At 43.2% G+C, this 27,239-nt stretch overlaps 1 protein-coding gene across 1 annotated transcript; it reads right to left on the bottom strand.

The window, feature by feature from the left end:
- Positions 1 to 580: 580 nt before the first annotated feature.
- Positions 581 to 26,913, bottom strand: VPS26A (VPS26, retromer complex component A). The gene is made up of 9 exons (XM_019538514.1): positions 26,825 to 26,913; positions 23,908 to 24,057; positions 19,335 to 19,410; positions 17,089 to 17,245; positions 11,135 to 11,299; positions 10,369 to 10,475; positions 5,185 to 5,253; positions 3,298 to 3,440; positions 581 to 2,658 (listed from the first exon to the last, which is right to left on the bottom strand). Exons 1-9 carry the CDS (start codon positions 26,825 to 26,827, stop codon positions 2,545 to 2,547), a joined length of 984 nt encoding a protein of 327 aa, XP_019394059.1. The 5' UTR covers positions 26,828 to 26,913; the 3' UTR covers positions 581 to 2,544.
- Positions 26,914 to 27,239: the final 326 nt, after the last annotated feature.

Here is a 27,239-nt window from a genome sequence, read left to right as displayed (position 1 = left end):
CTGATAACTATTTCTATAAGCACAATGTTTCACTCTCCTTTAAGTAAACAGCCTGTATGTCTGTGTGTGTGTTAGATCAGTGATTTACTGTCCAAGGTTGTATTTTTTTTTGCTCCGTCTTAAGTATAAATATGCTTGTAAACTTAGAGACTCCGAGAAATCCTTCGAAACAGACAAGTGGGTGATTCCCCTTGCTGTATGGAATTCTCCCCGTGATTGCAGTATAGCCCTAAATAAAGAAAAGCTGGCTCTGTCCATTCTGATTCAACCACAATGCAAAGTTTGATTTCTTCCAAAGATGGGACTGCCAGAAAACACTAAAAAATAAAATTAAGATTAACTTAGTTCCCAAGGGTTCTCGAACAGGTGTCAGAGGCAGTAGATTCTTACTGAGGTAGAATAAATTAAGGTTAGCAACATACCATTACTGTACTTCAAAAAGTGCCATATACCATGAAGTCTTCCTGAACAAAACCCCAGTTTTTTATTCATAAAACTGTATTCAAACCTGCTTCAAGTAGTAGACTTCAGTAGATACACTATACATCTCCATTAACAAAGACAATCCAAAATGTTTTAGTGAGAATACAGCTATTTTAATAATTCAAATAGCGGCTCAGTATGTTTCTCAGTTATTATACACAGTTGCACAATCTGAGGCTGGTTAAATACAATCAGTTTTCAAAATCTCTTGGAATATTTTCCAGATTACAACATGCAAGTGACCATGAAAATATTTGGCTTTTTCATTTCTGAACAGGCACTTACATGAGGGAGTTAAATTTGCTCTCATTCAAAAGACATCCACATTTAAGAGAAATTCCCTTGCACAAAGTAAAGAGAATCTTTTGTCTGCTTTATCAAAGTGCCAAGTAGGAAAACAGTTCTTACAGAAATGTAATTCAATTACTTTGCTTACTCATAAAGTAAGGTTACCAATGACACTTGCACTGAAGTTTAGAAAGAGTCTTGGTTTATAGGCCAAGTGAACTACAAGCGCAGTCTTCCACACAGCAGGCTTCATTTTGTGCCCTAGTCACATGTCTGATAACAGACTACATGCTCAATTGTGAACAGATTGAGGCTATTTTGTTCAAGCAGTTTGTTCAGACTCAAATGCACAAAAAAAAAAGATTCAGTGATCTGTTTTGACAAGTTAACTTTTTGGAGCTCAACTAAAAACAAAAACCAAAAATAAGTTTTCCTTGAAAGCAGCTCATCCCCCCCCCACATCATAATAGACCTAAAAGGACTAAAATGAAAATGTTATTTGGAAGTCTGTTATTTTTCCTCCTCCCTCAGAACAGCAAGGGAGTAGGCAGTGAAAGTGAGGCTGATGTACACATCCAAGAACTAGGTAAGCACTGCATGCAACTTTTTATAGCTTTGAGATCACTACACTGAACACGCTGACACCAAGAAAAAATGGGGCTAAGCAGCACTGCCATGAAAACATGCCCTGCCACTTGCTGCTGTTCCAGATGTACCAAATACCAAAAGATATCAGAAAGCCATTTTTTGGCGTACACCCATCGCTGCTATCAGGCTCTCAATTGCAGGCATGCACACAACAGTGGTTCTGGGTGTGCCTAGCACTACTCATGTACCTACTGTAAGATGTCTTTCAACTTGGAACAGGAGAGAGTAGACAGGTTGCATTTGTTTTAACAGCAGGAAAGTTTTCCACTATGTGGAAGCACCCACTCTTTTTTCCATTTCAATGATTAAAGTGACAGGGATGTTTAAAACACTTCCATCCATCTATCATCTGAGTGAAAGAGCAACAGGGAGACAAAGAACATCCCTGTCATTAACTAATTAGCAGTGATCATTGAATCTGTGAGATGACCTTTGCTAATGGCAATTTTAAGAAAAATGTGCTAGAATGAAATCAAACACCTAAAAGGCTCCTCTTGGGAACAGTGTATATTAATATTCCTGTTAAAGATAAGAGATTCAAAGCCTCCAAGAACCATGGCATGATTTCAGAAGCCTCCACACAGATCATGTTTGCAATATGTATATGATCTAGACTACTTTAAATATTTTTTGAACAAAAAAGGTCCATCATAAACCCTGAATTTTTAGTGTAATTGAAACAAGTGTACTTATCTGTTAGTTTTAAGACAGAGGCAGATAAGCAACACTGGAGGTATGCGTGCAGTAAGTGACATGGGAGGGGGGAAAAACACTTTAGTCAATACCTCGTAAGTGACAAGCAAAAATTAAATACACCAGCCCACATGCATGGAAGTTACTAGCTTAAGCTTTATGCATATCCAAGTGCATAACATTATCAAATAATAAAATGTGCAGTATAAAATAGTAGCTTAAGAAAGTTCCAGTGTTTGAGAAAGCACTTTTATTTTGAAGGTATATACATACTTGAATGTTTAACTGAAGAATGCTTTAGTATTATGGTAAATGCAGCACTGTAAGATGAAGGAAGACAGTTGTAATGGGAATTTTGGCCTTCTTTTCCTACAGGCTGTCACCATCTTTAACCTGCTGAAGTGTCACAAATGTTCTTCACCTTACACCAGTTCACATTTCAGGCTGCTCAGCAGATGCTTGCGATTCTGGAGATTCAAATCTCTGATGAAAGTTAGTTCGTTGTTTCCTCAGTTTCTCAGGTGCTTTTCTCCACAGAATTATTTCCTATTTTAGGGAAGCAAAAACTCATTTAGCATCCATATTTGTTTAAAGTATTAACCCCCGATCACAATACAAAATCATAAGCCTCTACTGATGCAGTGTTTCCAAATTACTTTCCATTTTCACCTCAACTATACAGCAAACTGTTTTTTCTGTGAATTCAGGTAGAGATACTCACAGAGGCAAAATAGTTTCAGAACATTCAAGACTGTTCATATATTTTGCAACTTCTCCTGATTACAGAGTCATCCCCAACCTTGGCTCCTCCAGTCCCCCACTTTCTCTGTCTGCATCACCTCATCCCCCATCTGCTGAGTGGCCAAAAAGCAAATCATGCCACAGTTTTTGCCTCTCAGCCACTCACTGGCAGGGAGGGGAGGTATGCAGCCAAATACAAAATTAGAAGTGCTGTTGCACCATGAACTTCTGCCATGATTTAGCCAGGTCCCTACTTATAGCACCTCTTGTAAAGTGTTTTGTACAGTGTTAGGTATGCTGAAAGCCAGAAATAAAAGACATGCTTTTTCCATTCAAAGCATGAAGACATAACTTGTTTACACTTCCAAGTAGGAACATTTAAATCTGTCCACACAGTTCTAGAAATGACCATGCAACAAAGTTCTAGTTTGCACAGCACTGTACCTGTTGTTTGAAGTATCGTCTGTCTTCTTCATCTACAAGCACTAGATTCAAAAAGTATCTCACAGAAAATTTTTTGTTCACATCCCTCATTGTAGGAGTTGGGTCATAGCCTGCCAAGAAGAGTCTTATAGGAATTGATTCACCTTAAGAGAGAGGGTGGGAAAACAAAGGAAGTTAAGTTCCTCCAAAATGAAACTAATTATGTGACTATAGTTCGCAGACTATACAACTCAGTTGTGGGGAACCTAGCAATTACCCAAATACACTCTACAGATTCTAAAGGCAAAAGGTCATCTGCAAGAAGAACCACTGCTATAGGCTGAGTAGTAGTTTTTAAGAGCTCTTTAGTCAATGGTATCTATCAAAAGAAGGCACAGAAAAAGTCTGAGCCTTATAAAACTATTTGAAAAACTGCTGCTGCTAGCTCATGGTCAGCAGCGTAATTCATCACTGATCAGTTAGTGTTCTTTAGCCATGTCTTAAACACATGAATGTGTGTCATGGATGCAAGTTTCAGCTGAAATTTTTGCAACACTGCCTCTAAATATCCCTATCAGAAAGGATGGCTTAATCTACCGCTGAGAGGCGCTCCCTAAAAAAGCTACCTAATCCTCCCCTCCTGATTTATCTACTGTTTTCCTGTCTTCTATTAGTTCTCAGATTTAATTCCTGATCCCTTCTCTCCCTCTAGTCCTAGCCTGTCTTCCCCAATCTCTTCTCTAGAAGCAAATTTGTATCTGAAGTAATGCACATCCTTTTTCAAAAATCAGAATTGCACCAGATCTGCTTCACTGATTGGATGCACCAAGTCTTTGTGATCTCCAGCTCTCAAGGTGCTTGCTGCCATATCCCAGAAAGGATAAATTTTCCAAGGACTTGTTCACACAAATTTGTACTAAAGACTACTCCTGCAGGGACACATTTATGACTAGTTTTAAGCCAAGGTGAGGGTTTCCAGCACAGGAGTTTAAGCAGACTTATGTTAGCCTATTTAACAGTGTTGATCCAATTCAGCTAGAATAAGTTCTTCAAAAAACCCAATGAGTAAACAAACACAACTTTAGCTAGCTTAGTATAAAAATTTCCCGTTTATACCAGACCTAAAGAAATATTTCCCACGTAGTTTAGAGGCAACCAAATATTTATAGTTCAACTGCTACCCACAATCCCTTAAAGCAGCTGGGGGTTAACCATTTTGGCAGGAGTGCTACAAATTAAGCCCTGGTATTCTCTGAGTGCTACTCCAATCCCCTTCCCCTGCTGAATCTGTTGCATTGCTGTGCTCCCTCCCCTACCGACTGCTGTTCTCCCTGCTTTCTCCCCATTCTGCCATGCATCTCAGACACAGGCTGTTTGTGCTATTTGCTGAACGTGTGCCATGGGTTGGCTACCCCTGCCTTAGAGCACTTAGTTGTAAGCTTATGCTCTGACAATTGCTTAGAAGCCTAGTGAAAAAGTCTGCTTCCAAAGGGCAGATATGAAGAAGAGAGATGGAAATACTGTGTCAGAACTTTAAAAACAGAAGCAATACAACCAGGTAAGAGAAGGTGAAATTCTTAACTACCTAGATAGGTAGTTGAGTGTAGTAGAGATAAGTTTGAATGAGAACCCAAAATCTAAGCATCCACAGATACAGATTTTGCTGGGGTTAGAAGAGGAATGAATTTCTGATCCCAGGAAATTAATGAAGCCCCAATCTGTAGATCACCACAACTACTCCACTACCAGTTCTGGATATTCCGTTACACAATGCATCACTTCTATAACCCAATCTGAAATTTAGTTTTCCAAGATAACCAACTCTGTCCATACAAAAGCAAACTCATCTTTAGATACAAATGCATTTTAGATACTATGATCATCTCCACTCCAAACATAAATATTTACCTTTAACGGGTGCACCATCCATGATTTCATACTTCGCAATGGTTTCAGTCTCTGTTGTGGTACTGGGTCCTGATTAAATAAAGTGTACCTTGTATTCATTTGATAATTTAAATGTGAATGTTTACTTAATAGCTGCCTCCCTCCCCCAAATGTAGGCCTTAAAAACAAGAGTCCTATCATGGCAATCCCAACTCAACAGTATTTCACAATCAAGTGACACAATTCTGTTCATCTTTGTCTTCTGACAAAGGAAAACCATTTCATTCCTTAATTTAATTCACCACACCGCATCCAAGAGGGTTTCTGATCCTCAAAGGGTAAGACTAGTTATGCTTTGCAATAATTCAGCCACCTCTTTAGAATTCATTTTACCAACTTGAAGGCAATTTTCTAAGATAATTAGAGAAGAGTAATCCTTCAAAAGAACAGCAAGAGTATCTCTGTAACAAAAGTCCAGTCTACCACCAGTAGCTCAGCAAGGTAGGGTAGGGCCTTCAGAATGTGCAAAGTAAACAAAAAAACCACCAAAAAACTTTTACCCTGTTTTCCTCTTCATACCATTAAAGCAGCCAAGTTTCAGAAACTAGTTGTTTACTTTACATATTACAGACTTGTGCAGTCCATCGTGGAAGTACATATAGTGACTAAGGCCTTTAAAAATCCTGACATTACAAAACAGTTCCTTTCACTTTTGTAAACACCCATTTAAATTGCAGATATCTGAAGACAGGATGTCAGTTAAAAGCAGCAGCGTCCGTACCTCTTTAAATGAGTGAAACCTGACAAACATACCTGAACTCCAAGCTGTCCTCAAGTTTGACCTTTCCCATTTTGCTGAATATTTTAAATTTAGGTCTTTTAAATAGCTCTTCCAGGCTTTTTTAAAAGCAGATAAGCTACCACACATGGCAAGTGCTTTTGAAGAAAGGTAGTTGTGTACATCTACTTTAATGGAAGGATGAAGTAGTAAACAAAGGGTAAAGCTTCTAAAAAAAAACAAAACTATGTAATTTAGGATCCTGTGGTTACTTTAGATGAAGTGCCAACTGACTTTCAAAATGTTTACCCTGGCTATTCGTTAGGGGTGCACCAATAGAGGTTTTGGGGGCCAATACCAATAGCCAATTTTTAAGGAGGCATATCAGCTGATACCAATCTGATTTCCAATACAGCTGCGTGCAGCCAGTAAGTCTGGTGTGGTGGAAGGGGAGGAGGGAGGGAAGGGGTGTGCAGACCAAGGCCCCCCTGCAGTGAGGAAGGGGACAGGGGCAGGTGCTGCCCAGCCAGGGCAGGGACAGAGCCAGGGCTTGTCAAGGGGGAAGGGGGCAGATCCCACTGCTGCTTGCACCCCAAGAGAGCACCAGGGGGGTTGGGAGGGGGGAGAAATTATGCCCCCAGATCTGTGTCGGGCAGGGAAGGAAGTCTGCAGCTGTGGGCTGGAGACAGGGCTGTTCTCGGCAGGAGCTACAGCCACCCCAAATTTCGCCATAGCTCCACTCACAGCGCTGCCATCACTACACACCCAGCACAGCCCTGGATCAACTCTCCGCTTCCACCCATGTGCCAGGAAGAGCCAGGGCTGCGCCATGTGCGTGGCAGTAGCAGCGCCAGGAGCAGGGCTAAGGAGAAGTTTGGGGTGGCTGCAGCCCCCTCTGTAGCCCCTGCCCCAAGCCCAACCCAGCCCTGGCTCCAGCCCACAGCTGCAGCCTGCCCCCCCACCCAGATCCAGAGGCACATGCTGCGCCGCTCCCCCCCAAATGAGCCACAGCTCCATCCTTTGCCCTGCCTTGGCTGAGAAGCCCCTGCCCCCTTGCTCACCAGAGGGTGTTGATCTGCACCCCCATGCCCCTTCCCTGCCCCCTCCCCTTCCACCACATCAGACTTACCAGCTGCATGCAGGTCTCCACACACTGCTGAGCTCTGGCCCTCACTGCCTGAATGCTTTGCTGCAGCTGCATGCACACACAAGCATTTATCAGCCAAATTACTGGCTGCATTGGGCTGATTTCCAATACAGCCAATTTTCTTTATATCAGTACTGATCTGATATTAGACCATTGTATTATACAGTACACCTCTACTATTCATCATTGTCTGGTATTCAAAAGACATTACCTACAGGCCTCAATCTTATAACAACCTGCCTATTTCAACTAGAAAATTAAAAAAAAAAAAAGAAGAAAAAAAAAAGCAACAATTAAACATTCATGGGTATACTTAATGTTTGTTACAGAGTTCTGTTAGGGACTTAAATTTAAAAAGACAGTATCTGAGATAAATCTACACATCCTCAGAACAAACTGTAGACTAATCTATAAAGTGGAAGATATACACTATTGTAAAAGTAACTAGACTTAGTACACAGTTAATCTCACTCTGAACCCTACAGAAACAGGAGCATAAAGAATATTTTTGCAGAACCAAAACCAGAACTTGAGTTTGCCTATCTAGTAGGTCTGTATCAACAACAATGCTGACATACAAGTGTAACAGAGCCTGCGGGACTCTGATACTTTAGGAGAAGCAGCAACCTAGCCAGGGAGCTCTGCAGGCTAGGCAGGGCAACAGGCAAATGAGAATTAGCAGGCACCTATAGCCAGCCCAGGCAGTCACCTGACTGGAAGGAGGCAGAGGCCTGGGGGTACATAGGCCTGAGGCTTGGGCTGGCAAGCCAATCCAGCCCTGCTAGCTGCATGGTTAGAAACTCCTAGCAGCACTAGGGACACTGATCTGATTGTTTGCTGCCAGCAGGAACACTGAGGCTCAGGGAGCTCACAAGGAGCTAGGCTCAGAGGTATGCCAGCCCAAGGGTAAAAGAAGGTTTGTCCTTTTAAAGGGGCAGAGCACTGCTTTCACTGTTGCGATTTATATTATAGCCTGGGGGTTTATATTTACATTACTATTTATACCAGCCGTTTGGGTTGGGATTCTAAGGAGCAGTTATGGAAGTCCCATTAGTGCCCGTGGGGCACCCAATAGCCTTGAGCCCTGCCAGAAGCAGGCTCAAGGCTCTAGTACAGCTGTTCCCAAACTGACAGATTACATACCACCAACTTAAAATGATACAACCTTAAGTACAACCAGCAAAATTTTGTAATATAAGGTAATTATAATTAAGTCTGTAATTGCATACCACTGACAGGTCATCTGCATACCTCTGATGGTACACATACCATAGATTGGGAACTGCTGCTCTAGTGAGTACTGAGCCCAGAGTGGCCATAATGCAAGGCAGCAGTCACAGCAGCCAGGGGCCCGGGGCTTGGCACTAGAGAGTAAAACAGTCACATGAGGGGTAGGGGCACAGGAGATGGGGGCCAAGGGCCTAATGACTAGAAACAACAAGCAAGAGTTAGCGCATCAGAGCTGGGTCCGATACAGTGGGCCGCCTAGAAGGCCTAGCAAGATTCAAGGGGCAGAGGCTGAGGAGGTAGAGGCCCCAACAGAGGAAACAACATTACAGTACCACCTGCAAGGCATGAGGCATGTTGTAGGGGGGGATTTGGAGCCACCCAATTAGCCCTTATGGATTTGGGTGCCCTGCTATAACTTGAGCAGCCTAGTGAGGGGCCTGAGACTATAAAGGACCAGTAGGGTGCCAGGAAACCCTAGTGAAGGAGTTCAGTCAGACTGGGGCTATGCAAAGGTCCTTGGGCAGCCTCCCTATTTATCATAATACCAGGCACAGCAGGAGAGGTGCTAAGGCAGGGGTGGGCAATTATTTCAGGAGAAGGACCACTTACCCAGTTTTGGCAAGCTGTTGAGGGCCACATGGATAGCCCCACCACGTGACAGGTGCCCCACCCTCTGTTCACCATCTTGGGACCAATGTCCCAAGGCCAGCACCAGCAGGGCCCAGAGCAGGGCACAGGCTGACAGGGGTCTGTGGAGCCAGGTTGGGCTGCACCAGCAGGGAGAGGGGGGAGCTGGCCCAACTCCAAAGAGCCCCTGCCAGCTGGGACCCTGTACTCCTGCTACCCTGCTCTGGGCCCTGCCAGTGCTAGCCCCAGGACACTGGTGTGGGCCCCGTGCACCCACTCGCTCCCATTGCCCCCCAGCCCTGTGATACAGGCAGGGGGGGCAGTGCGCAGCCCTGGCCTCCTGCTCTCTGGCAGGGAAGGAGCTGGTGCTGAGCGCAGGGGAAAGGTGGCCCCTCACCTGCCCTGTGGCCAGTGCTCCCTGTTCGCAGCCCACAGAGGTGTCTTGAGCAGGCACAGGAAGCCCCATGCAGGCTGCAAGCAGCTGCAGCACAGGGCACTGGCCACGGGACGGACGAGGGGCCGCTTTTCACTGTGCTCAGCACCAGCTTGTAACCCACCCCCGCTGCCAGCCGCGAGGTCCGGGCTTGCCCATCAGGGCTATGCATGGCAGCAGCAGCTGCGGCCCCCCCACTTGCTGCGCCAGGCAGCGTTTGCCACTGCCACCTCTAGGCTGCCCAGTACATGAGCTCTGGGCAGGCAGCAGGAGCAAACACTGCCCAGTGCGGCAAGTGGGGCCGCAGCTGCTGCCACCACAGCAAAGCCCCTAACGGGTGAGCCCAGAGCTGGCATGGGACCCAGGCTGGCAGTGGGGGTGGGTTACAAGCTGGTGCTGAGCACAGTGAAAAGCAGCCCCTTGCCCACCCTGTAGCCAGTGCCCTGTGCTGCAGCTACTCACAACTCACGTGGGGCTGCCTGTGCCTGCTCAGGACAGCCCCACGCAGGCTGCTAGCAACTGCAGCAGGGAGCACCAGCCACAGGGTGGGCAAGGGGCAGCTTTTCCCTGGCTCCTTCCCTGCCCACAGTCCTCCCCTTCCCTTTCCCCACCCCCTTACCTGAGTTTCCAGCACAGTGCAGTCACATGGTCCCAGGCCAGAAGGCCCTCCTGGGACTTCTGGCTGGGGAGGGCCAGACAGGCCCTGCTGTTCCAGGAGCTTGCTCGGCTTCCTCTGGATTTTTTTTTTTTTTTTTTTTAAACAGGAACCAAAGACAGATAAATATTCAATTTTCTAAATTTTTTAGCGGCTCTGTGGGCCAGACAGAATGGCTTCGCAGACCAGATGCAGACCACGGGCCATGTTTTGCCCACCCCTGCCCTAAGGGGTGGGAACAGGGCATGGCTGCGGAGCCACCGGGGGTGTCATAGCCACCCCTGGACACTAACATGCTACAAGTTACTAGTTCACTTTACTTTTACTCATCTTACCAATTCCAGTGATTTCTTTCTTAATCAGCTGCAATTCCATGTGCTGAATTTTTATCCTGACTAAGAGGAAATAAATTTTTCCAACAATCACATCCTTTAAGTGATACCTTTAGAGAGAACAAGGAAAACATTAAGTTAAAGGCTCACCAAATGCCAATTTTACATGCTCAAAAACTTAAAATAATGCATCTGCTTAAATAGCTTATTTCTGAAACAGGAAGGTTTGATTTTTCTGCTAAGCTAATTTATGAGCTACCCATATGAGGCTAGAACAGTGTTTCTCAACCTTTTCCAGCCTCAGACATGCTTACATTAATCCAAATTTCCCACAGCACACCTGTTAAGGCATTCCCCATCCTCATACCTATTGTAGCTCATTGCCATGGCAAAACTGTGCAGCCCACCTGTTCATTTATGACAGCACACTGGTTGGGAAACACTGGGCTAGAATGTTCCCATGACTATAGTTCCAGCTGAGAATGCACTGCAGTCATCTAAGCAGATAGTACAATTTCAGAAGCCAAGTCAAAACTACTAGCAAGTTTTCAAGAGAATGGACATTAGCACCCTAATACTGCACCTAGCAACTACTGCAGAAACGTAATATTTGCCTTTATCTTGCACCTGTATTTAAGTAATTTTTAAATATCTCAGAATACATAACTAACACTGTAATCAGATGTTACGGACTTAATTTACATCATACTTTCCTCATCTCAACTGCAGTTTCAGCATTTCTACTTGTGCTTTTTAGAACTGTACTTACTTTGACTTGTTGTATTCAAATTCTATATGCAGGCAGTCTTCAATGCCTACTTCCATTTTAATAGAGTTGTTAACATCTGGATATGTAGCAAGTTGGTGAACAATAAGGTCATACTCTTTTACCAAGTCTGACAGTCTTCTTACTATTGTCACTTTAAGAAAGTACCTAAAAAGTACAGTTAGTAGAAACTCAGTTATGCAAAATGTATTATTTATGGCTGAAGTGACCAAGGTAGCCACATAAATTAAAAATAAGTTTATAAGCAGATGATTTTACTTTTAGTAATTAAACCTCAATTCCTTATTAAACCCAATCTATAGAATTTCAAACACTATTTGGCAAGGCTACAAGTGTTGCTTTATAGATCTCCCCCAAAGATATCCTAGTCTCTCTCCTAGGCTGTCATATCAGTAATCTGGACACAAGTCAGTGCATGCCCTTGTTGCCAAGAAGGCTAACAGCATACTGGGCTGCATTATTAGGAGTGTTGCCAACAGATTGAGGGAAGTGATCAATTCCCCTCTATTCAGCACTGGTAAGGCTACATCTGGAGTACTGTGTCCAGTTTTGTCCCCACCCCCCCCAAAGAGATGTGGACAAGTTGGGCAAGTCTGGCAGAGGGCAACAAAAATGGTTCAGGAGCTAGGGCACATGACTTCTGAGAAAAGACCAAGGGAACTGGGCTTATTTGGTCTGCAGAAGAAAAGACTGAAGGGGGATTTGATAGCAGATTTCAACTGCCTAAGGGGTGGTTCCAAAGAAGACAGAATCAGACAGTTCTCCATGGTGGCAGATGACAGAACAAGGAGCAATGGTCTCAAGTTGCAGCAAGGGAACTTTAGGTTGGATATGAGGAAACTCTCTCAATAGAAGGGTGGTGAAATCTCCAGCCTTGAAGGTTTTTAAGCTCTGGCTAGACAAAACCCTGACTGGAATAATCTAGTTGGGGACTGTCCCAAGGTGAGCAGGGGGTTGGACTAGCTTATCTCCCAAGGTCCCTTCCAACCTTAAATTTTCTCTGATTCTATTTCCTGGACTTTCACAGCTACATCACTGCAACAGTACCACTACATGGAAAATATCAAAACTTTGATATCTGCAGAGGAAAATTCACTACTTGAAGGGGGAAACAAAACAAAAAAAAAACCCCAATCAAACATACAAATAAAAAGGCAACCAGGCTACACCTTCCTCCTAAACTTTTGCAGGTAACAGATCAGCCTCCCCAGGGGACTTACCATCTGTAACTCTTCAACTAAAACAGCTCCAAATATGCAACAACTATACAAGAGAACCTCATAAAAAATTAGACGTCATCATCTTCACCTCACCTACTCCAAAAGGGATTAAGTGAAACAGGACATACTTACCTATGATACTGACCTAAAAGACACAACCCAGAGACATACTTTGTTACTATGCAGCAGGCCCAAACCTACCCAAAAGCCTGACTGACATCTATCCAATGTTGTGATTTCACTCCTTCCTCCTTACAAGAACCACCTCACACAGCATACCAACAACAAAGGAGAAAATCAAGAAAGTACTATCTGGACCACCATCATCATTAACCTACCACAATGCCTCTTTCCTCGCTCTCCAAAAAGTCTGCCCAGAGAAACAACTTAACAAAATACTAAGATGTGGAGAACCCTACTGCAAAACTTTGCCTAAAAGAATACGTCCACAACCAGGACAGAACTACTTGGGACCACAGTCCCACCACAGGTCAGACTGAAAACAAACAAAAAATACATACACCACCAACTGACAACTCCCAGTAGATGGAACCACAAGTAACTTGGACACCAACTACTGTAAAGAACTTATGGAGGATCTCATACCAGTACCTGTATTTGCACCTTATAAAGACATTATCCAAATAGTTTCCATACTAGCTGGGGGGGAGAGGGGGGTAACAACACAAACTAACAAAAAGAAAAAAACAAAAGACACACACCTTGTTCATACTCATCTCCCCCACTCTCCCATCCCAGAAACATTTTATATGCTTCCAAATCCTGGCACATATCATATCCATCTGCAGTACCCTTACTGAAAAACTAATCAAGGATCTATAGAAATCCTGAAAGCTTAATCACTCAGAGCCACTTTTTATGCGAGACAGACTTCATCAAAAGATCTGGAACATAAACCACCTCTCCTCAAGAAGGCCGTACTACCAACCATGGATATCTCCAAATCTCCAACCACCCCATACCAGGAAGGCACAACTGCTTTCCTGAAATGCCGACAAGAACACAAACTATACTCAAATTTGCATCTATGAAGTCAAGCATACAATTACACAAAATCAGCCACTTCATCCTCACCTACAACTTCACTTTCAACAATGGGAAATAGAAATTTTAGAAAAAACTCACACCACAGCTATGTTATTTTCATGACTTGGGGCAGAACACCTGGACTTGCTTATAGACTTCCACACAGGTTCAGCTACCAGCCTTTAATCAAAGTTTCACTAGAGTACTCTCACAGGGTGCGTTCACCAACTACTGTACTGTATGTGCGCTTGCAGCACCTCAAATAGAAGCAGTGCAAATTTGAGCTGGGGCTTTTTGCCTCAGCGCATGTGCTCGGACAGGCACTTTGTTGTGGAGCAAATTGTGCCACTTGGGGCAAAATAACCCTGCCTGATTCCTCCCAGATCTTCAGCCAGAGGGAGCTAGAGCCTGGGACCAGCACCTGTGCTGTCCCCAGCAGTATAAAAAGCCACCCTGGCAAGTAGCTCAGGGCTACTAGCTCTCAGGAGCTTCTGGGGCCTAGCCAAGTGGTACCTGGGGACACTACCCCTTCGTGCCAGCTGGACTGCTGAAGCAGCCCTGAAAGTTCCCTGCAGCAGTCTGGCCATGGGGGCTGCTGCCTGGCTGTGACCTGCTGTGCACCTGCCAGACTCAGATGGGGACTGCAGAGCCAGTAGAGGCTTCTGCCCCTCTGGGCCAGCTGCCAGTGGACTGCGGTTGCCGGGCTGGGTTCTGTGCGCCACTACTGCCATTTGCACCCCATGCCCGGCCATCTGGGCAGCTATCACCCAGAAGATGTTCTGGGTGTGGTGGCCTGCTCTGAACTGTCAAAGCATGTCCTCCTGGCCCCATTTGGCTGGACCAAGGTGCCAGCTCTGAGCAAGAAGGGTCCTACCACCAGCCTACCTAGCAGGAATTCTGGTGTTTCCTATTGGAAAATTGAAAAATCCCTGATAAAAAAAAATCCCAAAGTCACTCTCTAAAATACCCACAAATCCATGTTCCTCCACAAGTAAAACAAAAGACCACTATAAAGAGAGACAGAGACAGCGATCAGTTGGACAACGTTTTATTGATATACCTACAGTGTTAAAGTAAGTCTCTTATAATAATAAAGTGAACTCTAAATACAGGTTTCACGAATTCAAGAATACGTATTTTGCAGCCTTCCCACAGGCCGATGGCCCCATACAAGGGCTACGGCCCCCAACAGGGGATTCAGTCCCCCTCCCCCCCCCAACTGGGTCAGGGACCATGCCCTGCCCCACTTTTTTTATACTTCGCTTTTTTTAGACCCCTGCATATCCAGGAGTCAAATTTTCTCCTCACACTAAAAGTTTGCAGGGCAAGGAACATTTTTTTGTTCATGCACATACCTGTTGCCCCGCCTCAAACCGTTTTGAGGCGGGGCAACAGACACATGCATGCTCGTGTGGACGCACCCACAAACAGCAATTTTCTAGATAGCACAATCCATAGGACAGGATGGCACCCAGTAAACTATACTATACACAAAAGCCCACAGACCACCATACTTCCATCCACAAAAGTAGCAATCATCCCAAACGCACCAAAAAAAGCTGGAACAGTTAGGTCCCCAGATACCATTCCATCTGCTGTGAGAATACTTGCAATGCCCACCCAGCCAACCTGAAAGCTGCCTTTACCCGGCAAGAATGCCCATATCTTTGAGTCAGCCAAATACCCAACAATATTATAAAAACAAACAAAAACCCAAACAACTGACCAGACAACACTGGTTGTAACCATCCCACACTTGAATCAGTAAGAAGGATCAAACAATTACAGTCTATATTTGAAAAGGACCAGACCTTGAGAAAAAATTTCTGGAGTCCAACCCTTCCCCCACCAGATTTCAGATAACCCCCTTAATCTTGCCAAACTCATCATCAGAAGCATGCTCGCCACTGAGCAACAGGCACCTAATGAGACCCAACTCTGATTTAATACATGCAAAACCTAGCAATTCAGCTCTACTGCATCCATATTTAATGCTGCTCCTCTCTCAACAAAACTATGTAAATGAAGGGATCCTCACATACATCTACTCCAGAATGTGGTATAAACTCATCCAGAGCACTAAGTGCCCTCAGAGAAACTATGTGGGTGAAACCAGACCAAAAAAACAAAAACAAAAACCTAGCCTGTGCACCAGAATGAACACAGAAAAAGGATCACACACACACAAAAATGGGAGAGCACTTCATTTCTGACCTCAATCCTTGTGCACAGGGGATGTGTACAAAATATCTTCAGAAGACAAACTTGAGATAAAAATTCATAAAAGTTTACTGGACTCTAAAAACAAGACTAAGATACTGACTCTGATCCATTACAATCCACCTGCAATCACTGCTAATCTCACTGTACTTCACACATGATAATGACCCACTTCCCTCTTGAAGAGTCTTGCTCTTCCACCAGTCAGGTTATCCTTTCTATTGCATTTTCCTTTTATGTCCCTTCACTACCATTCTACTGTGCTGCTCCACTTCTTTAAGCAGACTGTTTTTATTGACATAGGGCATTTTACACAGGGTCTATCAGATACTTAGCTCAAACTGCATTTGCTTCTTTCCCAGACCCAAGGAAGCATATCTTGTGCTCAAACACTTATCTAAGATTTCTGCCAATTATGCAGCTGGTATATAAAAAAAAAATCCCCAAAATATCCTTGCCTGTGACTAATTTTTTCTAGAAATTTTAAATCTACATCCAGAATTATTCTGAACAGTATAAAACAAAGGTCTCCTTATATTCTTCTCTATAAGATGTCTCCACAGACACCAAGTCTTAACTTTGGTGTTCAGATCAATATAAGCAGTGTGCCAGTAAGTGCTATTTTCTTAACAAGCATAAGAACAGAAAACAAATTCAAACAATGTATTGAGCAAAAGAAAAAAAATCTTTATAAGCCAACTTCCTATTAAAATTGGACCTATAGCCTCTTTACCAAACAGAGAAAAAAAAGAGGTCAACCCTTCAGAGATGACCAGTTTGTATGAATGGAACTGAAAACAGAAAAAGAGCCAAAAAAAAAAATGCTACTTCTTGTGGAAAGCCTTTCTACAAACAAATCCAGTAAAGAATGATCCTTGGTTTACCCTCCATGTGATCCTGCCATCGCCAGTAAGCAAACGGAAGTTCATTAATTGAAAACAATATAATCCCAACCCCTTCCTGCAAGTCAGGATCAGCATCCCTCCTTTTTCTCCCCACCGCCAGCATGTACAAACAATAAATTTTACTTTTAACATAATGCCAATATTTTAAAATTCAACAGCATGTATATACTTGACAAAACTACATTTTGTTGAATACGTACTGAAACTATTTTATATATACACCCCACCTTGAAGAAGTCCAATTCAGAAGAACACTAACTTTTTAGGAAATCCCTGAAGATTACAAGTCCCTTACCACTGAGTTATCTGCCAAAAAGGATTTACCAGTACTACAAACTAGAATCAGCATTAATGATTCCCCACCTCCCCAACAGATACTTCAAGAGAGCCAAGACTGCACATAGTTAGGGCACACTGAAGTTTTCAACAGAACACCAGGCCACACTGACCTTTCATATCTTAACAGCTGTACTATCAGGTTTAAAATCTGCTGTTTTGTTGTGTTAGGGGCTTTATTTATTTATTTTTAAGCGCATGTTCATACCTCAATCTGACATTGGCACCAATGTAGGATTCATATGGCTTCTCAACTTGCATAAACTCAAAGTCATAACTTCTGCTCTGTGTCAGTTCTCCAGGTAAGGCCAATTCTTTCACTAGGTTTACAAATTCATGTGTATTGCTCTTGTCATTGAAGAGTTCTGAAGTGTAGAAGCAAGAAAAAGGTCAAAGGAAGGTATATTTTATAAATAAACAAGCAAATACCACTTAAAGTTTAAAAACCTCCCCATTTAGAACAGGACCATGACTACCAACTAATCTCATAAGTCAGCAAGAGAAAAACCAGTCTAAAGGTAGATCACTGATAAGTTCTATTAACCATTTATTTCAGTTCAAGCAGACCTCCATTTTCACCACAATTGAATACGGCACCTTCCATTTCATTTTGTTGTTAGATTTAAGCTGATGGCTCTCTCGATATACATTTTTTTAAAAAGTTTAAAGAGATGAAAACTTAAAGCTGTTGTCTAGGAAGTGGAAATGTAAATAGTTATTACCCACTATCTATTAACAGCAATCAAAGTATTTTATTATGCTCAATTCAGGTTTTTAGCCAGAGAATTTACAGTAAATTCATTAGGCTAAACACGTTTCCCCTTTCAAGAAGATCCCACAACTTTAAGCTGATTTTGCTGAAATTAAAATGTATTAGCAACACAGGAGATAAATCCATTACAAGTTACTTTTCCTTGTATATTACAAAGTGAACCTAATAAAAGTGACTTTGCAAAATATAATTTTACTTGCTTATTCTGACAGCTATTTCATTTTAGTTACTTACAGAAAAATCTAGTTAATTAGTCACTGCAAAGGGACTAGTAATGATAACTAATTACAAGTGACCAATCAGAATTTAGGTTTTTTTCTTGTTTTTCATGATTTGTATTCTGCATGGAATACAATAAAAACTGGTTTTTGACATTTCAGAAAGGAAGAAAAAATATATTAAACTCCAAAGACAAATGGTATATACTTTTGCTTACTAAAAATTATCTGAACCTGAACACGTGATGATTCTTCACAGCACTTAACTCAAGTATCTAAATCTGAAGGTGGAGGGGGATGGGAAGGACAGACATCTGCTTTCCTAATGCTGTATTACCAAGAAACATTATAGGATCATCATTTCTAGAGGCTTTTGGACACTTACATTAGGGAACAGTATGTAACTATACATTAGAGAGCTAAAAATGCCGCAGAAGTATTTCCAGAAATATTGAACTGTAGGCCATATTACCCATTCTTTCCTATAACCTGCAGCCTTCTAAAGAAGCAACCAAAGACTAAAGGTTCTCTATACCTACCTGGTAGGCAAATGCTTAGCACAGCAATTCTCGACCAGGGGTAATGCAACATTCTCTGAAAGGTGAAACAAGATAAACCAGGTGCAAGGACATAAGCAGCAAAGTACAGGCTCAGTCCTCACCTGGCCATTCCCCTGCCCCACCCCCCACTCCCCCTGCAAGGAGGTAAGCACTGTAGTAAGTTGTTTTTTTTCTTTAAAAGGCGTGCCACTCAATTCACAAGAATTATAGAGGGCTGCCTTGAATCTAAAGTGGTTGAGAACCACTAGCTTAGCATTTTGTTTTAGTGCTTTAAATAGAGGCCAGATAAGGAATAAGCAGGATACAGTAATTCATGGACCTCTTTCTCCAAACTAGTGCCACTGGTGGTATAAAAACATACCCGTTTTCCAGGTCTTAAATTTGAGTCTACAAATCAGAGCCACCACAAGCCACATGCAGCTTCAAGAAGTTAACATGTGGCCCTCAATCCAAATGATGCTCCTGCAACTGCTTCAGCAACTGCTGCCAACCTCCAGGTTCCCCCTCCCTTTAGCTTCCACTGCCTGAACCCACAGCTGGATTGGGCAGCCCTGGTGTAAATGACGACTGTAAAAGTCCCAGTGAAGCAATAATGAACTTAGAGTGTTTGATCAAGTGTCAGCCACACTTTCTTCTCAGTCAGAGAAGTCTGGAAAGACCCCTTATTTCTTGCTCATCTTTTTAAAAAATAGGCTTTGAAGGGCAAGAATTGAATAGCAGCCCCTTTATTCCAATTTCTGACAAAGCATAAACAGTATATTAAAAGTAACCAGGACATATCTTCCTGCAGAACTTGTTTTGCTAACCTGATGAAGTTGTGATGACTGACTAACACAACTGACAATCATGAATTTAAAAAGCTAAGTCACATCTACACATCTATACTCCATTGTAAAAAACTCACCAATTTGTCCTACAAATTCAATTCTAATTCCTTGGTGTTCTAGCCTCTTCCCATGCTGTTTAAAGCATATGTTCACCTGCAAAGACCAAAAAAGGTTTATTCAAGTTTTCCAAGCTTTACCTGTAGTGCAGCACACCATCTTGACAATTATCAGTTATCTGGTCAAGCCCAGGAAGATGTCTCCATCCTGACTTTTCTATATCAGTTTGTTCCCTACAGGATGCAACTTGTCTTGCCTTATAGTGTCTACTCAAAGAACATGATTTAAATTAAATATGAAGACTGTCCAGAGGATAGTAATATTATCTTCAAATTAGTAATGCTCCAGTATGGCAACAGAAATGTACATAGAAATTTACATAGTACTTTACTCCTGGCAGGCCAAGCTTTCCATTTAAAATAACTGTCACCTAACTGGCCAGCTTTTCCCTCTTCTTGGTACAATCCTGTAGACTAGAGTACCAAGAAATAATGTTAGACGAGGTCAGCTGCCAAAAGATTATCTTTATTAACTGCTCAAAACAAATTATACAGGTATTTAAAACTCTAGAAGGTCATTATTTTAAACAGCACTGACGCAGATAAGTTGGCAACTCTTCAAGCCAGTGTTGCTACTCAAATTATTACAATGATGATTAAGTTCTTACTACTGGGAACATCTAGGAAGAGAAGTTGAATTTGGCAACATGAAAGTACAGCTAGATATGGGCTCATCCACTACTACCACCTGAAGTCCTACAAACATGTAAACCCAATCCAACTTTAATATATGGCTTCCTCAAAGGCTTGGGTCTAGAATATAAATACAAGAAAAAAAAAAAAAAGAGAAAAAAAAAAAGAGGTCTGCAGCAGAAAGGTTCACAGAGAAGTGGAAAGCATGCTAAGGAATGCCGATACAACCAGATTTAGTGAAAGGATCTTGGAGATTCTTCTCTCCTTACTGCAAATAGCAGTTGCCACCTGTTTTCAGGAGGAGCAGCAAAATTTTCTAGACTTCTCATAGGATACCACTTCTGCACTGTGCCATTACTCCCTATCAGCTTCCTCCTTCCCCTTCCCCACCCCAGCTTGTTTGTACCAGACTCATTTCACTGGCAAACATTTGAAGTCTTAACAGCTTCCCACCCCTTCAAAAAACAAAAATAAAAAACCCAACCTACAATAAACACCAAGAAGTCTACCAAGGCATCTGAGCCTCACAGTAGAGGAGCCCAATCAACTTTGGCATCTCGCACAAAGTTCTTCCCTAATAAAACACATTAGCATAAACATGCATGAATGCATACATACACTAAGTAGTACTGATGGGAGTCTGAAAGGTAGTGTTCCATTTCACTTAAAAATAACAAACCCCAAAACAAATACCAAAACTACCCCACCCCCAAACCTAAAATTCAACTGTTTAACTGACAATACTGAACAGCTGTCAGTCCCTACAAAAGGTTTAAGGGCACACTTATGTAAGTTTTGTTGATGCTCTGAAGTTTTGTGTCCTTGAGGCTTTTTGAATCATTGTATACCCCGCGCAACAGCGAGACATAAAGCAGTGTACCTCCGGCAAGTGAGTGAGGGAGAGAGGCAGGCAGCCAGGTGGAGCAGCAGCACCCACCACCACATGCAAGCTTCCCCTGCTCCCTCCATCTTGCCGGGTGGGTAGCACCTGTGTGGCAGCACAGGATAGTGCATGGTGCCAGTCCATCCCCACCTGCCTGCCTAAGGCCTTCTAACATACCCCAGTTTACAACCCCTGCTCTGAAGTACAGTGCCTCAACTCCTATCCTGCCACATACTACATTTCATTTTTTCCAGGAAAAAGAAAAGGGGGGTGGGGGGGAGAGAAGGACAAGGAGGGACCGCAGCTTTCAAGACTTCTGGTAAATGCATATTATGCAGCCTCTGCTCACTTACAGTACTACCCCTTTACTCTTTCCTGACCTCCTTGCAAAGCCACAGGGCAAGTATGGCCTCCTGCAAAGCTAGCTGGGTCTCACCCATCTAGTAAAGGGAGAGGAAGCCAAGACCTTTGTGAAAGGATTCACAAGTTGCATCAGCCTTTCCCACTGCAGGCAATTTACAGCACAGTAACATGGGCAGGGCCAGGAGGTGAACCACATAATAGAAACACTATATTTCCTCTTATCTCTTCTACAAGGGCTTAACAGTAGTCCACTTTCCTATTTCACATGGAGAAACTAGTACCATGCAGCATCCCTTTGAGCTCCATCTTATTCAATTAATCTTTAATTGCTAGAGGTGTAAGCAACCCCTATACCTACTGTAACTACCCCAAATTCCAAGTGTGTATGCTGCAAGGCTTCAAAAAGGCCCCCCACCCCCAGCTGTACAGCAAGATTAGAACACAGACTGCCATAGCTTTATAAAATTTAACCATTCAGTAATACAATATCATTAACACAACCTGAAATACCTGCTCACTTGATGGAAGGGGCTAAGATAAAAATTAAACTGTAAGCTAAGGATCACTGTCCTCCCACACTGCAAGACAATTTCTTTTCCGTTTTAGACAGGAGCTTATCATGTTATACAATAAAACAACCCATGAAGGACCGTGTTATAAGCATCCCATATACAGGGCAGCTCAACTGCTCCAGCAATGAGGAAAAAAAAAACAAAAAACAAAAAACACTGACTCCTTGCTAAGTCCCCAGAACAAGATTATTGACTTTTTAAGTTCCTGTTTAAACTCACTTGCAGAAACCTTCACATAACCAATACACTGCCCTAACAGATACCTTTGAGGGCTCAATGATCTAACTTAAACAAATGGAGAACCACAAGGGCCAGCCTGTAACTAGCTAATGAGTCTCTCACACCCAAAACCTCTCTACTCTGAGCATCAGCTCCAGAATTACCCACAGGAAGCAGCAGATTCTTTCATGATATCTGGCACAGCGGTCAGGAACTTAAACAAAACGTTCAATTTTAAAACATGTTCCCCCTAAAAAACAAAACAGTGTTTTGACAGATACTCACTTTTAAGATGCGAATCCTGTGGTTTCAGAAGCTTTGCACTTGATTTCCCTGGCCAGTTGAGTTTAGGTTCCCCTCCTACCCACATCAACCCTTGAAACATGCTGCTCTGAGATTTAACTTTGTTTGCGTATACTAAACAGATCCACCAGCAGGGAAGAGAGCCAGTGATGGGTGTCAACTTGAGAGAAACCCAGGCAAAAGTTATGGAAAATTAAGTTTTAGACAAGGGGTTATGTGTTTTGTTTTTAAATAAAAAGCCTAGTGATCTTCCTTAGGAGTAAAAATTAAGATCTCTCATCTTCCTGGGACTAAAAGTTACTCCTTGGAAACACCAGCTATCAGAAATATATGCAGTATTTCCTAATTGGGCAATGATGACCTCAGAAATTCCTGGACCTTGGCAGGTAAGTTACATTTTTCAGGACAGGGACAGTAAGACTATGCAAGCTGTAATCTTGAGAGTAAAAGGCAAAGAGGAGAGAGAGAAGATTGCCAGCCTCTCATGTAACTTAAGACTCTTGATCCAGCTGCAGTTGCTTTAGCCAAAGCTCATCAGGCATTTCTCAGCAACTGCTGAGCAAGGCAGACAGTCTTCCCTTTTCTCTCAAAGTCAGCAGGCTTATGAATACTATAGTTATTTATTTTCCCCTTTTTAGGAAGCAGGCCAACTCTGAGCTTGACACACATTGAGAGAAAATTTCAGGTCTTTGTAAAAACCCTAGGGGAATATGAACTTTAGATTTAAAAAAGAGTCATGGCATGGAAAGCAGACCTGAAGAGTAAGAGGGCTTCCTAACAGCAGTAAGGCCTAAGAGACAGTGAAACAGCCATTTAGAAAAGAGTCTAAGAATGTGCCACATGGCTCAGTTTCTCCAGTGAATTTCAGTTTATTCAGACAAAGAAAGCCTTGTTAAGAAAAGCCCACAGTAAAAGTCGAGACAGTCCCCAATATGATGCTGAAGGATAGAGTCCTATGGTTCCTCACTGGAAGGAAGCTGGAGTTCCTCAACTTTTTCTCCCTCAGTGAGAAAAAATCCTCCACCTGAACTAGCAGCTAGCTAAGCTGAATGCAGGTTGCTCTTCTGATGTGCTACAGAAAACTCCTTCAAGATTCAAACACAGTTTATAACCTCAAGATATGCAAGACAAGCTGCCCAATGGGACCCTAAAAAAGAATGTCACTAATGATGCTTTCTTTGCTTTTCCCTTCTGTTAGGTTTCTACAGACAATAAAGCCTGCTTCTTAAAAGAAAAATAGTTAAACTGACATGACTAGATTTGGTTTCACTTCAAGCTAAACAAAAATAAGCAATAAGCTAGAGAATGTCATTGTGCTGTTAATGAGAATGAAGGTTCATAGTTTTCCCACTACTGGCTAAGGCAAAATTTTACATTAGTCACAAGCAAACTAAAAATAAATAAATAAATACTTCTGCATAAGGGTAACAATGACAGAAGCAAGCTACCTTATAGACCAGTTTACCTCCTGCTGACAAACTAATCTCGAAGTATACTATCTGATTTGCATTTGTGTTCTATACCACATGCAAGTATTATTAGAACAACAACAAAAAGTTACCTTTCCTGAAACAGATTCTCCATCATAGAAAAGATAATGTTTTTCTACTTTACCATCTTCAGTTTTGATTTCTGCTGTTTTTCGTGTTTCTGCATCATTAAGTATAACATCAATTTCACAAACAGGACCAAAAAAGCCACCAAGAAAACTCTGAAATAATAATAAAAAAAAAAATTAAAATCATCATGGGGTAGAGATCAGCTAGGGGAAGGGGCATGGGGATCATGGCCTTAGACTTTTTTCCCAGTTTAAAGTTATCTTCCCATTACACAACGTGCCCTTCAGAGATGGAAGGGCCGACCCCAATCTGCAACTGTAAAACACAAAATTCTTAGGATTATCCAAATCACTTGGCTAGGATTTTTTTTTTAAATATATTCAGAGGCAATTTCATAATGGCCACCCAGACAGAACCCAGCTAGCAAATAATTAGAAAGGTCAGTCATAAGCAAAAGTCCAGGCAAATATCTACAACAAAAAGTAAGAAGAACCAGTTATGAACTTTAAAAAGAAATGCCACCATTGCATATGGCAGCAACAAATGACAAACGTAACTGACAACTGCAAATAATTCAGTCCTCCTAATCCTAAACATATATCTTTACACCAAAATGAAGAAGAGTTCTTAAATTATATTTAGGAAGCCTTGACTAAAAAATAAGCTTTGAGATTCCTTAGAGTCAGGGAGACAAGACATGCAGTGCATGTCTACATTGTAAACTTACTGTGTTCAGAGGCACTGCTAGTTAACTCAAGTGCAGCAACACACAAATACTAGACTGCTTTATGTTAGGTGGGGGAGTGAAGGAAGGTGCACATGCACAATAGTGCAGCGTGTTTGAGGTCATATGCCCACTGTCACATTACATGTTGTTCACAGGGACAGAAACAGGTAGGCTGTAGTCTATGCAAAAGGGAATCTAAAGGAAACTCAGCAAGATTGGGAAAAGTTTGGCCCAGTACTGTGCGCTAATCCCCAAGTTCTTGGAAGAAGAAACTATTCTAAATGATTCACAACTGCTCCAGAACAAAAGTTTCAGATCACCAATCACAGTACTAGATGCGGACCTTCATTTAATTAGAGGCAGTAAATATAAACCTAAGATAAATAACCTCATTTGACTAACTATACCCCAAAACAACTACAATTAAGGGGAGTGGGGGTGATGAAATCACTTTAAAATGTCCTAAAGAGCAGAAATCACTAAAATGACAGTTCTTGCACTAGCACTGGTGAGATTACATGGGGTAACAGAAGACAGAGAAAACTGCAAGATGCCAGAGAAAGGACAAAGGACCACTTCAGTGTTAAGATATTTTGAGGACTGAGTGAATTGAAAGTCGCTTCTTCACCCGTCTCTTTGGCAAACTGCTTCAATTCACTTTTCAAAGAGCCATAACAAACCAAAGGTAAATTAGCTTCACCTAACCCATGTTCACAGTTAAAAGTCCAGAGCTGAAAAGCAGCACTAAAAGGAGCTTAAATCTAGCACAAAACAGTCTGTTATCTCTAAATAGAGATTTCAATTCATTTTTGGAATAGTCAAAGCCTTTCTGTGCATTGGAAGAAACAAAAAAATACACATTAAAGGGTTGTAATATATATGCACTTTCCTATATAACTTCTCAAGAAGCCCCAATCCTTAGTATACAAGATTTTTGTTACTATTATAACACCACTGGCTTCCCCAGGAAGCATGGGCACATTAATCCCTATGCACACAATCAATGATCCTCCAGTTTTTCAACATTAATATAAAAGAGCTATTAAGTTTTATGCATGTTTACCACTAAAAGCAGCAAAACACAGGTTACATTCAAGCCCTGCATCACTTAAGATCACCCAGCATTTCACACGTTAGTCACAGCACCATGTAAGCAGTTAGTAGCAGAGCACCTCAAAAAAACCTATGAATAATTTGATTTCAATGTATTCCTCTTATAACTTGGTTTAGGATTTCATTCTGAGGAGGATACAGCTTTGAATAAAGATATGACCCTAGCTCATGCCAAAATGGTTTACAAGTCAGTTTATAAGTCAACCAGCTCGAGAGAGAAGTTGAAACCAGGCAGCGCAGACAGAAGTTAGAGAAAACACTCTGTTTTGAAACATCTTCATCTGACCCCACACGCAATGAGGGGTCAGATTTTCACGCAATGGGCCATTTTTTAAGCTGTCTGCAGCTGTGCACTTGTGTTTATTCTTGACTATAAACTGCTTTCTGTGGCCAGACTGGACAGAGTGTCACGTCTATCTGTGCCCAAAACGCCTGTACAGGCATTTTAAAGTTTTCATAGCTTTCCTTAACATAGCTTAGTCTGAGACCCCTTGCAGGCTTTTTTTTAAAGAAATGTGGAGAGTGGGTCTCTCACCAGAGCACACTGTTACTTCAGCAACACAGAAACCATACTGAGTTGCAGCAAAGTACCCAGGGCCCGCATCCCCAAATAGCCGTACTACACCCCTCCGCAGGGCGGCCCCACAGCGCACAGTCGGGGGGGCCGCGGCTCCTGTCACAGTTCGAGGGAAAGCGCCGAAAGCCGCGGCAGGGACAGGCCGGGCTCCGACACACACCAGAAGCGAAGTCACTTGCGTGGAAGGCTGCGGCCGGGGCAGGCGGGCCCGTCCCCGCCGCACAGCATCCCACGGGCCCGGCGGGAAGCGAAGCAGAGGCCAAGCTCCTACCCCGCGTTGCCCGGGGAGGCGGCCGAGCCCGGCTCCGCCCCGACCACAGCAGGGCCCGGGCTCGGGGAGCGGCCCCGCGGGACGGGCTGGGGGGCGGCCCCGGCAGGACAGGCGGGGCCCGCCGAATCCGGCCACCCCAGGCGGGCCCCACAGCCCCGAGCCGGGCGAGGCGCCAGGGCCGAGGGCGGAGGAAGGGGAGGGGGGAGGAACGGGCCCCCGGCCCGCGCTCACCATGGTCACTTCCCCTCTACGTCCGACTCCCGCCCGGAGCAGCAGCGTCCCCGGCCCGCGCCCCTGTCATGTGACCCAGCACCCGTCACGCCCCGCCCCCGCACGTGACCGCCGCTCGGGGCGGGGCGGGGAGCAGGCCGGGGGGCCGCCAGGGGGCGCTGCCTGCTGCTCCCAGCGCTCGCGACGTGGTCGCAGGGGTAGAGCGGGGCCCGCCTGCCTGACCACGCGCGGCTGCGCACAGAGGAACCAGGATTCCCGATTTTACCAACCGGGAGAGGCTAGTATCTCCAGCTGCTTGTGCTCCTTACGGGTCCCTTGGTTTAGCCACTCGTGCGGCAAACAGATGCAGAGGTGGACACTGTTGATCCGCCACTAGCTCCCGCCAGAGAGCATGTACCTGCGGTAACTCCTTAGA

Source organism: Crocodylus porosus, unplaced genomic scaffold (genome assembly GCF_001723895.1).
Source record: "Crocodylus porosus isolate Cpor-Errol unplaced genomic scaffold, CroPor_comp1, whole genome shotgun sequence".
In the NCBI taxonomy this organism is placed as follows: domain Eukaryota; kingdom Metazoa; phylum Chordata; order Crocodylia; family Crocodylidae; genus Crocodylus; species Crocodylus porosus.
This window is presented reverse-complemented; position numbering and strand designations above follow the sequence as displayed.

Bases quoted from the DNA above. Each gene is read 5' to 3' on its own strand.
- VPS26A (XM_019538514.1), bottom strand. The intron at 19,411-23,907 runs GTAACTTTTTGT...TGGTCTTTGCAG, and splicing joins GAGAATCTGTTTCAGGAAAG to GTGAACATATGCTTTAAACA. The intron at 2,659-3,297 runs GTACAGTGCTGT...TCCCTAAAATAG, and splicing joins GACGATACTTCAAACAACAG to GAAATAATTCTGTGGAGAAA.